The 17,508-nt window shown below is 34.9% G+C and overlaps 1 protein-coding gene across 9 annotated transcripts in view; it reads right to left on the reverse strand.

Moving 5' to 3' along the window:
* CEP350 (centrosomal protein 350) overlaps nt 1-17,508 on the reverse strand; it is a 139,231-nt gene that overhangs the window by 98,481 nt on the left and 23,242 nt on the right. For 5 of the 9 annotated variants that reach the window (XR_013824898.1, XM_079903274.1, XM_079903273.1 and 2 more), the window contains 7 exons: nt 14,601-14,714; nt 11,360-11,473; nt 8,697-8,843; nt 6,580-7,235; nt 5,687-5,808; nt 1,851-2,911; nt 282-432 (listed from right to left, as the gene is read on the reverse strand). Coding sequence is in view for 8 of the 9 variants with exons in the window: in XM_079903274.1 (XP_079759400.1) it covers nt 282-432; nt 1,851-2,911; nt 5,687-5,808; nt 6,580-7,235; nt 8,697-8,843; nt 11,360-11,473; nt 14,601-14,714 (2,365 nt within the window). In the remaining variant the exon portion in view is untranslated. The remainder of the gene's footprint in view (nt 1-281; nt 433-1,850; nt 2,912-5,686; nt 5,809-6,579; nt 7,236-8,696; nt 8,844-11,359; nt 11,474-14,600; nt 14,715-17,508) is intronic. The other 4 variants (XM_079903278.1, XM_079903275.1, XM_079903277.1 and 1 more) reach the window with 4 other exon arrangements.

Here is a 17,508-nt window from a genome sequence, read left to right on the forward strand (position 1 = left end):
GTTCTACATACTTTGTATTTCACTGAATATTCATAACACTTTAACAGAGAAGAAAACTGAGGCACAGGGAAATTAAGCAATATGCCCAAAGACAAACAACTAATAATTAGGAGAGCCAGTATTTAAACCCACACAGTCTGGATCCAGAGCCCACGCTCTTAATAACCACTATGCTATCTTTAAACAAGGAAAATTTGACAAATATTCAGACCATAGTTCTCATTTGTACATTTTTCTCACTCTTCAGATTTTGCTCCATATTGTCAACATATTCTTCTTACTTGGGTTCAAGAGCTGACTTTTTTTCTGTCAAAGTCCCACTCCCTGCAGAGGAGACAAAATCATCTTCATATGAAATGCTGCTTAGAGGGGTTGTGATGGCATTCAAAGACCGTGATGCTGATGTTCCTCTTTCCAACCTGTCTTCAAATCCTGTCAAAAGTAATAATTAAAATGTGTTTTAAAACAAAAATTTAAAAAACTATAAGCAACGCATTCCATAACCTGGAGATTAACAACACGGATTTAGGGTCATTTTGGTTTGCTTTCATTAGGGCTTCTTTTCAAGTTATCTTTATACCTAACAATACATTTTTAACTTCTTATTAGGGAAATTTTCAAACATACATGACAGTAGAGAGAATCATATAATGAAACCAGTGCATCCATCACCCACCTTTAACAATTATCAATACATGACCAATCTAGTTTCAATTAAACTTCCTATTCCCTCCATCTGTAACTCTCCCCAAATATTACTTTGAAACAAATCCCAGATAACAGATCATTTCAACTCTAAACATTTCAGTATAATATCTTAATGAAAATCTAACAGAAGGATTTAAGGACAAATCCAACTTTCTTGTGAAAAAAAATGGAGGGTGTTGATTTAAAAGCACTTTGCTATAACCAAAAGAACTTTAATATCCAAAGAACCTTAAAACTATCACCTATAGAAATAAGTGTTAAACAAAAGAGATCAAAAGCACATATAGGTCTGCACAAGATCATACCAAAGTGGCTAAATATAAATTCTAGGAAAATGCAATGGGATACCCAATTAAGCATAAGCTGAACAGATGAAATCAATTCATTTGTCAGATATGTTGATGGAAATGAAAAACCACAGTATCCATGGCTGACTTAGGGCTCAGCCTCGCTCTCCAACCTGGGAATTCTAAGGTTATACTAGCATAAGATGTGTAGAATCCACCTACAGTAGAAGAACAGAGAAAGGGACTTGAAGGAATTGAGGCCACCACAGAAAAGGAAAAGTTGTGTTGCAGGATTTCAGGGATAAGAAGGGAACTTTAAAAGTTATTGTTTCAGGATCCAAATATATAGCTACGTTACTCTCAAAGTCTGTTTTTAAAATTAGTTTTGACAAACAGTAATAGATCTGTTTCCACATTAGAAATGTTACTGCAGTTGCCCCTCTCAATCCTTGACCACTATATTCCCAGTGATTCACACACAAATCACTGTTTTAAGAAATATACTTATTTTCTATCTAAATATATAACTCTGGTCACAGTAAACCTAGTATACACTTGATACATACCAATCCTGAACATCACCTAAGAATTTCTCTAAATTAGACTAAAATTTCTATAACCACCAACCATTGTTTTATGACAATAACAGCTAAAAACTAAAATTTTAAAGATTAAATTAGAATACTCTAGTTGAAGCTTGCAGATAACTCAGATTAATTTGGACAATAATAAATCTCTACTATCCTTGTAATGAATGATGAAAATTTACAGTTAAATATTATCTTGTGCAGAATTGTGAAATAATTTATCTTAAGATAACATACAAATATTACAAAGGTTACTTATTTTTCTCACCTTTTCCATATAATTTATATGATTTTGTAAAAATATTAATGACACTATGTGGACTTCCCTTCGCCAATTCTTCCCATGGTCCTTTGCTTTGTGTACCACCTATGGGCCCAAAGAGTGGCAAAAATTTTTCAGCTTCCTTCTGAAACTCTTTGATGGGTTCATAAGCATTTCTTTCTCCAGCACAAAATTCCTTTTCTTTTAAGATTTCTGCTAACTTCAAAGGGGACCGTGCATCTTGACCTCCCTCTTCTTCAGAGAGACTACCCTCACTAAGAAGAGGTCCTTCACTCACTGAATCTGTGCTGGAACCAAGAGACATTTTGGCTTTGTCTTGAGAACAAGCTTGCACATCAGAGCTAGAAAAGTCAGTCTGCCTCTTACACAACTGTGCCAGCAGCCCTTCTGGTTTGGGACCAGGGGATCTCATTCTGAAGCTTGATACGGCACTATGAGGTCTTATCATCTCAGGAAGCTTTTTAAATTCACTAAGGTTGCCTACACCAGGAAGATCATCATCAAAAGTTGCATGAGACACACAGGTTCCCAGCATCTTTTGAATTCGAGCAGAGAAAACATCTTCTGCATCCTCTTTCACAAGTGGACTTATAGCCTTGGTCCAATGTCCATCTTCTTGGGGTGTTCGCTGCACATCATACTCAGTGTTCCATACTGACCCATAGTTAATGTTAGCCCCAGCTAATTTCTTAGCTTCACTTTCAATCCTGCTGGACAAAGAAGCAGCTGTTGCTTTCAAGGCTTCAATACGATCCAGTTTACTCTTATATTGGCTAGCACTAGGTTTTAACAAGGCATCTGGATGAGCAGCTGGTGAGGTCAGATATGGTTGAGGTGTAAAAGTTAATGGCCCTGAAGCCATATTATGATTCTTCCTAGTTGGTAAAATGGATTCGAAATCCTTATGCAAAATTCCTACATGCTCTAGACTCAAGAGATGGGAAAATAAATTTCCAGCTGTTCCAACAAGAGGCTGTGGTTGAGAATGGTGGACTCGTGGACTCAGTCTGTCAGGCTGCATCCATGTAGGATCCATCAAATCCCTTCTGGAAATGAAAGTTACAATATGTTAGTTAACACAGGACCTCATAACTAAGCCATCTTTTTTTTAAGTTTTGTTTTTTCTGATTATAAGAGTAATGCATAGCCACTGCACACACACACAAAAAAGAAGACAGACAAAGGATAAAAAAGATAAAGATCACTCATAGCTAACCAATGAGAAAGAGGCACTATCACTATTTCATTATATCTTTCTAGGACTTCCCTGGTGGCACAGTGGTTAAGGTCTGCCTGCCAATGCAGGGGACATGGGTTTGAGCCCTGGTCCAGGACGATTCCACATGCTGCAGAGCAACTAAGCCCGTGTGCCACAACTACTGAGCCTGAGTGCCACAACTACTGAAGCCCACGCGCCTAGAGCCCGTGCTCTGCAATGAGAAGCCACTGCAATGAGAAGTCCATGCACTGCAACGAAGAGCAGCCCCTGCTCGACACAACTAGAGAAAAGCCTGCACGCAGCAATGAAGACCCAATGCAGCCATAAATAAATAATTTTTAAAAAAATAATTATATCTTTCTAAACATTTTTCTACATGTATGTTGTGTTTCATGTTATTTTCACGAAAATGAAATCTTATCATACATACTGTTTTGTAAACAGCTTTCTTCAACTAAGACACATTTTTTAAACTATTGAGGAGAAGGCATTATAACCCTTAAAACTCCGTGGACAAAACTTTTTACAATATTGGCTCTACCTTTCTCTGTAAAAATAATGTTACATAAAAGAGAAATGCTTAAGATTGTAGGCATGATATTACTCTAACCAACACATATTTAATAAACACCAAACAGTTATGTTTAACATTGTACATACTAAAGAAATGAGATTATTACAATCTAGTTCTAAGAAAAATTGATAGGGCATCCTTAAAGGCTAGAAACAGAATAAAGATGCCCTAGATGACATTATATAATTCACTTATATTTCCAGATTATAGACAACCTCCCTGTATACTAAGGAATACTATACAAAGGTTAAAGACTGGTGTTAATTATTAAGAAGATCCTTAGAAAAAATAACATGAGGTTTTGTCCTTGGTCTTGTCCATTATTTTTGGATGATGACATGAAGACATGCTTATCAAATTTGTAGATGACAGAAAGTTAGGAGGCATGGCTAACCCAACAAATTATTGAATTATGATTCAAAGTTATTTAGACAGGCTGCAACCTTAGACCAAACTAGTATGAATTAATATGAAGTCCTACCAATTAAGTTCAAAAAAATCATCTGGAGGAGGGTAACCAGGGTGGTGAGGGAAATGAAAGGCATGTAATACAAGGTTTGGTTGAAGGTTATGTGGTAGCAGTCTTGTATATTGAATGACTGCTATGAAAGCAGAATAAAGGAAGACTAGTGAATAGATTCTATATCACAGAATATAGACTATTACAAATGCAAGGTGTGAGGTTATTAGTGCCCAAATTAAGCTGGTAGAAACAGAAATACAAAGGAAGTTATAAATAAAAAGGTACTGCTGAATAAAAACCCAAGATCTTTAAATTCAAGTATTTAGAATGACAATTTTGTGGCAGGCTCTATGTTGATGGTAAAGGAATAGCAGTACACAAAAATGGAAAGATTTAATCCAGTTATGACCTAATCCTTACTCTTCAGTTTCAGAAGATCTAGCAGGGATGAGAGACTAATAAACAGCTAAACACGATGTCGTTAAGTACTAATATAAAGATATATAAAGTTGAATAGGGTATAGATAGGGAACAATGAACTCTGATAGCCAAGGAAATTGATTTTTGAGCTAGATCTTCAAGGTCTTCAAGGTCAGGTAGGTAATTTGGAGCTTTCCAGGTAGCTAATGCAGAATGATGGAACATGAAGGGCAAGGAAAAGAAATGCTGTGCTTTTAAGCATAAACTAACAGAGAACTCAAAGAACTACAAGGATTACATAAAATGATACAAGCAAAGTACTTAGATCAGAGACTGAAACGTAACAAACAATAAATGTTAGCTATTTTTATCAATATTATTATTCTCTTGGGAGGTGAAGGGGGCAGCAAGGGGGGCGAGAGGATCATATGTATTAACCCAAAACTGGTTAAGTGACTTGATTTTTATTCCCAAAACGGTTATTTCAAAGTATAACTTATAACCATGTAATCTGAAAATCATCTTAACTTTCATGGACAAATAGGTTTTTTGTTATTTTTTTCTTTTTACTTTACTGTACACTTTACAGCAAAAAAAAATTTTTTTTCTTAATTTAAGGTAAAATAGCCCTCATTCACCAATCTGAATTCAAATCAAATCCCTTTTTAGTCCTTGTCCGTGTGTTCATATGCATATCCAAATATAGTCTTTGAGAGGTAAGATATGTTGATATAAGTGTCATATGAAGAAATTTTGAATAGTTATGGATACAGAAATGCCTTTTGAAAAATATTCAACACAAATACTTAAAACTATTAATTTCACTGTAATTCATTTATCTGACAAACATTTATCTGTGTTTACATCAGAGAAGGCAAGAATGCTTCCAACTGCAGGTGATCCCCAGGAGAACTGATATTTACACCAGATATTAAAGAACAGGCAAGAGTTGAACAAAAGAATAGAGCATGCAGTAAGTATAGATGTATACCATGCTTAAATATCCATCAGAAGATATTAACCAATTTCTAAATAAACCTCTTCTTCACAAGAAGGTCAATCAATAAAATTCACTGAGCATAGACCACTATACTAATATCGTGGAAAGAAAGAACCTTAATCATCTTTCATTCTCCCCTTTTTACCTGGCAAGAGGCTGTGGAGGTTCTGACAGAGACATGTCACTACTGGAAGATGCACTTGGGGGACGTTCCTGCACTTTGTTCTCTTTGTCAGATTCTCCAGATGGCTGATACCCTGGTCTGGTCTAAGAAAAAAGGACATCAAAGTTATCTGACTCCCATCATAAAGATATATTCAAGGAGCACATAAAATAAATATTAAGTTGCTTCAACTTTACAAAGATCACGAAATGCAGGAGCTTTTTTCTCTCAAATAAAACCAATTCAAATTTAGTTTGTCTTAAAAGCAGCCATTACAGTTAACAGCAAAATTACACCTGAAATCCAACAAAGGCACCTAACACTGCATAATTCGGAGGAAATAATACTCTTTCTAAACCTCAGTTTTTTCACCTAATAAGTGGAAATACTAGTAGTACCTACCCTTCTCAGGGCTGTGAGAATTTACTGAAACTTAAGCCTGTAAAACATTTAAAACAGTATGTGGTATATGGTACAGACTCAAATGTTATTCTTACCCTTAAAAACAACAGCAAAAGTCATAAAATTAGCACACTAAAGTAGGATATTCTCTAATTTCAACACAGATAACAAACTAGGCTTTTCATTATTAATACAGTCTAACTTTGCTCAGTAATACAGTAAAAACTAGGCAAGGATATAACTAACAGCAGTGATGAGACAGATCAGTAACAATCACTCTAGGAAACTAACTGAGCACTTATTTTCAATCGTATTTATCTAGAATAAACTTCAGGAAAGGCCATCATTATTATAAATACTGTCTGAGCATATGTCTGAATATTAGGAATGGTGAGTAATTTTTTAAAAGTATAGCGAGTAAGTTTTTCCTAACCATGAATTACTTCCCTTTGTATCTCTGTCACTACTATTACCTGTGTTTCCTGCATATGTTGATGAGTTGGCTCTTCAAGCAATGACTTTTCTAGAAGCAATTTGGAGTAAGTTTCCTGCAGTCGCCTATTTGCTGATGGCTCAGAAGGAGGCACATTTTTCACTTTAGTAAAGGCTTCTTTTTGTTTCCGGTAGAGCTCCTGTAATCGTTTGTTCTTCTGTTCCGTGGCCTCCTTTTGAGCCTTCTTCTCCTCATTTTGCTTCCTCTTCCTTTCCTCCTGCTGTCTAACAATGTACTGTCGTACCTCATCTGTATCATAGTGACGCTTTTTGGAAATAACAGGGGGATCTTCATTAGCTGTTATTTTGTCAGGTTTTCTTTTTATTGGGCTATGACTCCTAGGAGCTTGTATTGATGGTGATGGCTTCTGATTCTGTAACTCTCCTGTCTCTTGCCTTGCAGCCTGAGCTGCTGAATCCAGCTGTAGGTCATCAAGAATTCCACGAATTTCAACAGGTAAAAAGTCCTTATTTAAGGCAGCATTTTCCTCCTGTTTATTATCTGGAAGAGATGGAACTAATTTCTTTACATTATTTTCTGACCGAACTCTACTTCTTGAACGTTCTGAGTTTCGTGGAAGATGTCTATGTGAAACATCCAATCTGGGATCCGATTCTGCTCTTCCAATATGACCCCCTACAAAGTATGAACTGTTACTGATGTATTAAAATTCTATATTCATTCCTAAGATTTATCACACTAAGGAGAAAATTAAGAATTTCGCTTTATCTTAAACTCAAATTCAAATATCCTATAAAGTCTCCTAAGGAATATTTTAGAAGGAAAAAAAAACAGTAAGAGAAGAATTTCAATACTCTTAGAAACTATACTTCCTCAGCATTTTTAAAAAGTGCATCTTTTAATATTTCTGAAATAAGGACATATCTTGCTGTTGATATGAATATTTATTAATATGAACAGAGAATTACTATTTCTCTCCCATATGCATATTTAATGTTACTATTTCTCTCCCTCACCAAACCCTCAAATAGTTGTTAAGAAACTGACAATGTGGGCTTCCCTGGTGGCGCAGTGGTTGAGAGTCCGCCTGCAGTTGCAGAAGACGCGGGTTCATGCCCCAGTCTGGGAAGATCCCACATGCCACGGAGCGGCTAGGCCCGTGAGCCATGGCCGCTGAGCCTGCGCTTCCGGAGCCTGGGCTCCTCAATGGGAGAGGCCACAACAGTGAGAGGCCCACATACCGCAAAAAAAAAAAAAAAAACCTGACAATGTTACAGGCTGCCACAACTCTCCAATGAATAACAGAAAAAATTAAATATATAGAAAAACAATCATTTTATCATCTAAATGTGTGTTGATGTGGCTTAAATTTAGGCTAAGGACGGTGTGAGTTTATTTATAAGCTAGATGAAAGCGGAAAAGGAACAAACACAAAATATATATTGACTTCTATATACCAAATTGCATCTCTTACTGAATCCATTCCAGAAGCTCAAATTCAGGCAAATTTTTGCCATTGAAAAGGAAAGCGGGCTTGTAGGTATTTATATTTCATTTCCCAATATTAGTGTTCATTAGTGGAAAAGTAACTAGTTATTTCAAATGGCACTCAAGACGTTTCAAAAAGAAAACAGCAATGGACTTGAGGGTCAAACTAAAGACCTGTGGATCTAGATCAGATTTTGTCACCCACTGACTGTATACCCTTGAGAAAACTCACTTCTCTCTCAGAGCCTGTTTCCTAATCTGTCAAACAACAACAAAAAAAATCCAACCTTGTGAATGTCTACCTGTGTTTATGTCTGTGGAGATAAGACAGATTGGACTTGATTCTCTAAAGGTCTAATAAGATTTGATTACATGATGCTTTGTTATTTATTCATAATGACAGCTAAATGTAATTAATATAACAGAATTCTTAATAAAGATCATCATAACATCTATATATGGAAATTATCCACAGACAAGCCCAATTTCTTCTTTTTTGAGCTACATTCACAATTATAATGCAAAGTCTTAAGAGCATTCTTAAAAGAGTATTTTCACCTCTCAAAGTACTTACACAAGCAACTTTTAATTGCTTTGCTCAACAATTTTAATGGTTGAGTAATTTAATTTACTAATTTAATTACTCACCAGATTTAGTAGTTCTTTCTCTTCCACTTCTGTCACTTGATGCTATTCTTCGCTCTTTTTGCTCTATTCTAGGTGCAGGTCCCAGAATTTTTTTTACTAATTTTTGTCCATCTCGCCAAGAAGATGTACTTATCAGATGACTGCTACCTAAAAAAAAAAAAAAAAAAAAGAAATATATATATTGGATTGAATTTGCAACTTAAATTTTAGCTCTCAGAACATGAATTATGTGAATGTAAACTACACTAATTCTTACATTAAAAAAGTATAATGAAGTATTTTTCATGTGATATTAGTTGTCAGGGGCATAGTTTGAAATGAAGCACTGGGACCATTTATAACTTACAAATACTGATCTTGGATTGTATTTATCCAGTTTTGTGGTGGGCTAATTTCCATGTGTGTACTGTGCCAGTGACCAAGACAGAAAGTCATTAAACTGTATTAAAGCTGTATTAAGTTTATCTATAGTGAAAGTCCTCTTTTTCTACCAATGACTACATGAGACTATTCCAGAAAGCCAGAATTCAGAAATAACCACCCAGCATATTTGGAAGCCAACATTTATAAATAGCTACCCAGTATATTCGTGGTTGCTTGCTCTTGATTCAGAAAATTAAGCTGAAATTGAAGAGAAGCCTGCTCTCTCATTTTGCTTAAGAACATAAAGGTTTTTTTTTGCAAAATGAAACAAAAGTTTATTTTCTGCAATACTTTCTGTAAATTACAAAAGCAAAATGCTAAACTACAGCATGTAACTTTTCAATATTTAACCAGAGCACTTGTAATAAATATGCATCCTGAAACAAGATAAAAGGCTACACTTTGTCAGGCATCCTAGCCTCCGCAGAAATGCGCAGGGGCGTGAGGGGGTGGTTTTGTGTTTTCTTAAGTGCTATGAGGGAAAGTCCTTTCACATAAAGTTTCTGTATAAATAGATTGAGCAATAGATTTAAAACCTTTTAAATGTTTTAGATAGACCGATTAAGGTTAATAAAAAGGTACAAAAACATTTCTAAAGTAAATAGCACACCTTTATAATTCATGTTTTTTAATAATAGATGTTTTCATTAAATGTATACTTCCATTTAAACTTTCAAATGAAACTCTAAATGGTATTTTTTAAAATTATAAATCAATAAAATAGTATCACAGAAAGCTTGGAAAATAGAAGAAGACAGATTAAAAACCACTGCCCTTACTTAAACAAAGTACTAGTATTATTTTGTGTATTTCCTTACAGTAATTTAAAGATCAGTAGTAGGTGATTGTAGCCATTGTATCCATAAAATTTTACCTTTTTCTCTTAGCATCTTATGACAAGAATATTTGTTATTTCTTACAGAAATTATAACTTGAAGTGGCCACACAATACTCCTTCTAACAGAAACATAGTTTAACTATCTACCATTCAATATTTAGGTTACTTCTGATATTATAAAAAATTATACAGTGAACATTTTCATTTATTTTTTTTCTTTCTGTTGGATATATTACTTGGATTATTTGATCAAGGAAAATGAGCACTTTGACATATAATACTATTTTTTCTTTTTTTTAGAGAAACTATATCCATTGATATTTCAACAAGCATGGTATAAGTATGATTTTTATAAGAGTGATTTTTATTGTAAATTTACCAGCTTTGGCTATGAATATAAAAGTATTTTCTTCTAATTTAATTAGGTTTAAAGTGCTACTTCATTATTTTCATTTCCATTACATTTCTTATATTGCTTTGCATTTAAACACTTTTACATATTTATTTCAGTTTTTTTTAATGGTTTCTATTTTGTAAATGGTCTTTCACGTCATTTTTTGTTTTTTATGTTACCATCTGTTTTGAAATAATGGTCTGTTAATTTTTTTACAATCTGAAGCTAATAAATGAAAATTTTTTCTCTTGGTAAACAGCTGTATTTATTGAAATATATTTTTATGAAGTTTTATAATGAGGGCAATTTAAAGTGTTGATGATATTTGCTTTTTGAATGTCATTGTTTTATGCATTAAAAAGTAGTGTGTAGTTTTGTTATATATCTGTAAAATAGAATGTGAAACTCCCTGTAATACCATCCCCTTCAAAGGTAATCACTGTTAACTATTTGTTATAGAGCCAGGTTATAAATCCCAGGCAATCTGGATCAAGTCTGAAATGTTAATCACTATGGAACTAGGGAATTCTCTTTTTCCCCCTTTTTGATTTATTCAGAGTCCAGCCTGATCACTACTAGCATGGACTGCCAGATTTTTCTTGTGCAACATTTATTCTCTTATGAGAATGAGTGAAGGAACTTAGCTACGGTCATAAGCCATCCCTTTGTATATAAAAGTTCACTACATAAAAATCATTACCTTTAATCTGGTTAATTTCTATTAAAAATAATGATAGAAAAAAATTGGAGGGGAGCATTGTTCAGTATCATGGTGAATATATGGTTTGATGAGTATACACATACATGAAGATTTATCAAACTATACATTCTAAATATGTATAACTTACTCTATGTCAATTATACCTCAATCAAACACACATATACAAAATAATGATACATAAAATATACTGAATTTTTGCACGTGTCGAATGAGAACATTTATTTCCGTGTAGATGCCATTTCACTAATATGTAACTTTAGGATGGGCCTGATATTGAGAAAACCAACCTGTTTTGCATTCTGGACTTGATAACTGTGCTACCTTTTGGACTTTTCGTACTGGCTTGACCACTTTCTTCTCTTTACTTTTCTCAGCAGGTTTTTCTTTCATAGAGCTATCACCTGAAAAGCAGAAACATATATAGCAAATATTATAACGATTGCTACCTATCCACTCATCCTCCCCACCAGTATGAAAAATCTGTATAAAGTATATGATTCAGGCAGAGAGAGAGAAATCTTCACTGATGCTATTTCTTTGACCCAAAGGCTACAATGCCAAGTCCTCTTACAGCAAAGTCTAGAGATCACCATTACTCCACTGTTAGGTTCCAATTCTTTGTTATTTTTTTCAAGAAACCCTTGAGAAAGTCACCTCGCTTTCACAAACTAGAAGATGCTGCAACAGTAATGCTTTCCAAGCTAGATCATAGCATTTATAGAATCTCAGAGGTTAACACTTTCACAGACTCCTTTTCATTTAAAAATTCCTACTTAACTGAGACATTCATGACCTTCTAAAGTAAAACTTTATAAAATACTCAATATTCCTACATTAGGCCCTTTTATGATTATGCTAGTGAAATATGTCAAGGTTTTTCACACACACATAAATTACTCACTAATTTTTAAATTCCAATCTGGGGAAATAAACTGAACATATAAATTTGAAAATTAATCTCAATCACAGATCTGGATAAATGTACTTTAAAATACATATAGAGCTCTGCATTCTGGGCAAAGAAAAAGTAAATGTGAGTCAAAGGCCCTGAGGCAGGAGCATACTTAGTGTCTAAGAAACAGCAAGGAAGCCAGTGTGAATGAAGTGAACAAAGAGAAGAGCAGTAAGAACTAGGGTCAAGAGACATAACCGAGGGCAAGATCATGTAGGGCTTTATAGCTCATTGTAAGAACTTCAGGTTTTACTCAAAAATAAGATAAGAAATTTTTGAGCAAAGGAGTGATATGACCTAAATTAAATTTTAACAAGGTTACTCTCACAGCTGCGATGAAAACAGACCCATTAGAAGAAGGGCAGAAGCAGGGTAACCAGTTAGAAAGCTACTGCAGTAATCCAACCAAGAGACTGATGGTGGAGGGCTTAGACCTAGGTGGTAGGGGAAAGCGGTTATATTTCAGACAATGTTAGATACAAGGTGTGAGAGAAATAGAGTGATCAAGGATGACTCAAGATTTGGGACCTGAACAATTAGAAAGATAAGATTAACTAAAATGGAGAGACTACCACAGGAATAAGTTTAAGGGGTGTACCATGACCCCATTTAGTTAGTTAGCTAGCTCCATTTTTGGATATATTAAGCTTAAGAAATCTATTATGCATCCAGGGGAAGGTGCAGAGTTAGCAGCTGGATATCAATCTGAGTTCAGAGAAGTCTGGCCAGAGACATAAATTTGGGAATCATCAGCAACAGAGCATATTTAAAGTCCTGAGACTAGATGAGCTTGCCGAGTTTGTATATAGATAAACAAAAAATTTAAAAAACAAAAAAGGAAAAAGAAAGGGGTGGAGGAGTAAAGAAGAGAAAAAAAAAAGAAAAGAAAAATAAAGAAAAGAGAAGCACAGATCCAAGCACTGAGACCAGGACATGCTGATGTTCAGAGATCACAGAGTTGATTAGGAAAAAAACAAGTGAAAAGGAGCAGCTAGACTTAGGAGGAAAACTAAACACTTATGGTATCCTACACAGATGCCAAGTGAAGAATTTCAAGGAAGAAGTGATCAGTGATGCCCAATGATGCTGAGAGATCAAGTAGGTTGACAAATGTGAATTAAACATTGGATTTAGCAATGTGGAAGAGTGGAAGTCATTGATGACCTTGATAACAGCAGTCCACAGACATGTAGGAGCAAAAACCTAACAGAAAGGTTTCAAGAGTAAAACAGAGGAGAAAAATTGGAGACAATGAAGATAAGGCAACTTTCTGAAGTTCTGTTGTAAGTAAAAGAAGAGAAACAAGGTAGTTGCTAAAACGAGTAGGGCCAAAAGAGGGGTTCTTTTATGATGGCTGAGATAACAGCATGTTATCAAACAGTATGTTGATGGGCATGACCTCATAGAGAGGGAAAACTTGATGGTGCAAAAGAAAGAAAACAAGGCTGAAGTAATGTCCTTCAATACACAAGAGCAAATGGAATATAAAACACAAGTAGATGGGTTTGTTTGTTTAAGATAGGAAACCAGGCAGAGTTCACCCACCATATCAAAAGAGAAGGCAGATTATAATCCACAGACCTCTTTAAGAGTTTTTTGACATACGTCATTCCACTAGTCTATAATGATACTGTTCTATGAATTATATAGTTATTATTCCTATTTTACAGATGAGAAAACCAAGGAAGAGAGGTTATGTAACATAGATAGTATAAATAGCTAATATGTGGCAGAGCCAGAATTTGAACCCCTGTAAACTGATTCCAAAATCTTTGCTCTTAACTAATATATTTCCTCTCCACATGGGAAAAAATTTTTGAAAATAGTGTTCCAACAGTAACAGTAGGAAAATTGGACTGGACAGTTAATGCCACAGTATTTATTAGCAAAATCTCCACTGGGGCTTACTAGAAAATTCTCAGGCTTTAGAGTCAGACAGACTTGGTTTTGAACCTTGGCTTCAATTCTTAACTTTATGCAACCTCGGGAAAATTACTCTTTGGGCCTACATTTCCTCAACCGTAAAACATTCAGAAGACTAAGTACCCAGTAGCATCTTGCCCAGAATCATACAAGGTGTTTAATAATAGTAACATTATGAGTATGACCTTCCTATTTCCCTCTTCCAATTTCCATAAGTTCCTCCTTCCAATCCTCTAACATTATTCCCTTCCTATAATGTTCATTTCTCTTCCTGCATTTTGCCTTCATGTTAGTTATCTTATCTGCTGCCTGCCAAATTACTGACCATTTCAAAGACCTCAGAGGTCTAGCAGAAGTGAACTTCAACTAGACTCTACTATGTTTTCTTCAGATCAGACAAGCCCAGCTCATAAAGACCCTTAGTTTAAAAATAGCCTAGTTTCTGCCTCATCAGCTATGTATGCTAATTTTAACCCTGGAGCAGAGCCCAGAGGCTAAAAGAGCCTTACAACTGACACCATCACTACTTTAGTATACCATGAAGTTAGAAAAGGGAAATATCTTTAGTTTGGTGACAATTTTATGTTTAAGTATTGCACGTTAGACAGTATGCATGATAAAACACTCAAAACCTAGGAACACTCTACACGCACCTGCAAAGTGAAGTGCTAAGTCACGATACAGTTCTCTACTCATGTTTTGAAACTCAGCCTCCTGCCATACTTTCCCATCAGGTGTTCGAATCTTGGTCTCTGAAGGATTGAAGCCTAATATATAACCAACAATACAGAACATTCTTATTAAAGTTGCATTAAAAGTTTTGTTATATTCTTTTATAAGTGAGATAAAATTAATAAACTATAAAATTCACTCTTTTAAAGTGTACAACTCCCTGGTTTTTAGGATATTCAGAAAGTTATACAACTATCACCACTATCTAATTCCAGAGCATTTCATCACCCTGCAAAGTAACCCTGTGCCCATTAGCAGTCACTCCCCACACCATTCCCTCTATTCCCTGGCAACTACTAATCTATTTTCTATCTTTATGGACTTGCTTGTTCTGGACATTTCATAAAAATAGAATCACACAATATGTGGTCTTTTGTGTCTAGCTTCTTTCACTTAGCATTTTGTTTTCAAAGCTCATTCACCTTATAACACATATAGAAGCTTTATTTATTTTATTGTTGAATGATATTCCATTGTACAGACATACCAACATTTGCTTATCCATTCATCAGCTGATGAAAATTTGGGTTGTTTCTACTTTTCAGCTATTATGAATAATGTTGCTATAAACATTAATGCACGTGTGTGTGTGTGTGTATGTATATGTTTTCAATTCCCTTGGGTATTATACCTAGGAGTGGAATTTCTGGGTCATATAGTAACTATGTTGAACTTTTTGAGGAACTGCCAAACTGCTTTCTAAAGCAGCTGCACCATTTTACATTCTCACTAGCAATGTATGAGGGTTCCAATTTCTCCATATCCTCACCAACACTTGTTATTGTCTGTCTTTTTTATTATAGCCACCCTAGAAGGTGTGAAATGGTATCTCACCGTGGTTTTGATTTATGTATCCCTAATAACTAATGATGTTGAAAAGGTTTATAAGCTTTCAAAAGAAGAATGCATCATTAGCTACCACATAATATGTTAACAAATACTGTTTGGAAGAACTAAGCTTCAGTGAGACAAAGCAATATACATTTGTTCAAAAAGACTAGAAATGGAGATGCACTAAATTAAATGATAAAAAAATGGCAATCATAAATTATGGATATCAGAGCTACAAACTACCCTACTCAAGACTAAAAGAGAGACAATGCTACTCATTCTCCTTTTCTTTGAATACAGGCATTAATTGCTAACATCTGTCTGATTTTGCCTATGGCTGAACAAATGGACAAGCTGCTGTCTACACAGGCAAAATGCAGCTGAAGTGTGGAAAACAGTTCTTTAAAACATACCTGTTCAATTTCTCAACAAACATTACACATGTGCTATTTCCTAGAAATCATTCTAATTTCCTACTTCAAATTTATCACTACTCTTTCAAGAAATATACAGAACTTAGAATGTTATTTTGCAAAAAAATAATAAAGTATCGAATATGGATGATTAACCAGAGTAGTAAAAAGATTTATATTTTCAAATGGGCTCCACTCACCGAATCGCCATTAAATATTTTGTAAAATTAAATCAATATAAAGAATGGAGTCAAAAATTGGTAAAAGTACTTTAGAAGTGTTAGATAAAATGTACTGGTAAATTAATTACATGTCTAATAAAAAATAATCTATTCAGCTCTTAGGAACAACAGCATAAGCTTTATTTTACCTGACATTTGTAGCATGGGGCACACACAATTATGCCTATAGCTATATAAGGAAAATGTTTATAAACATAGTGTTCAGTCTATTGCAAACCACAGTTTGTAACAAGAAAGTGTGGCAATTCCTTGTAAAGCTACCTCCCTCCCAACATTTCTCACCCTCATTCCATCTCTCTATATTCAACCCTATCATTTTTTCTTCTCTCCTCTTTAGGAAACATTTATTTCTATGGGAGCCTTTCTTTATATTTGATCTTTACTAACAAGTTAACTTTAAGAAGCTTTCAATATCTACATCAGTTTCTCTTTCTGTTTCCCAGTTTTTATTTCCATTCTCTTTGTGCACATTTTTTCTTACTAGTTGAATTTACTGAATAGAATAAAATTATACTGTGCATTTACTTGTGTCCAAGACACTGTACTAAGCTCTAAATAAAATACAGATGACCAAAATAGGCTCTTAACCTTCTTGGGCATTTAAACCAGAAAGAAAAAGATATGCAAACCACTAAGTATAAGGAAGAATCACATAAACGCCACTGTGTTCACTACTTCAAACTTTAAACATACACACACAAAAATGTAAAAACAAAGTTTAGAAGGGGTTTCATATGCTAACAACTGTATAAAAAGAGAAAGAGGGGCTTCCCAGGTGGCACAGTGGTTGAGAGTCCGCCTGCCGATGCAGGGGAAGTGGGTTTGTGCCCCGGTCCGGGAGGATCCCACATGCCGCAGAGCGGCTAGGCCCGTGAGCCACGGCCACTGAGCCTGCGCATCTGGAGCCTGTGCTCCGCAACGAGAGAGGTCACAATAGTAAGAGGCCCGCGTACCGCAAAAAAAAAAAAAAGAGAGAAAGAAAACACACACACACACCCTCTCTCTCTCATTTGTAAATGAGAAAATTATCTCTGGAATGATACACAAATTGTTAACACAAGTAACCTCCAGAAAGGGGACCAGGTGGTTGGAGCACCAGAGTGATAGAGCTTTTCAATGTACATCCTTTTCATCTTTCGAATTGTGAACCAAGTGAATTTATTATGTATTTGAACAAGTGAAATTAAAATGTCACTTTAGAATACAGTATATTAAGAGGGTTTTAATTTACACCAACAAAAAGTTGGCAGAAAACCAGTTCTTCACCGTTGGAAAAAATAAATCCATTGCTCAGGACACTGGAAACCATATTCTGTTACGATTTCTGAAATGTATACTACATG

This window comes from Stenella coeruleoalba (assembly GCF_951394435.1).
Source record: "Stenella coeruleoalba genome assembly, chromosome: 1".
NCBI lineage: Eukaryota > Metazoa > Chordata > Mammalia > Artiodactyla > Delphinidae > Stenella > Stenella coeruleoalba.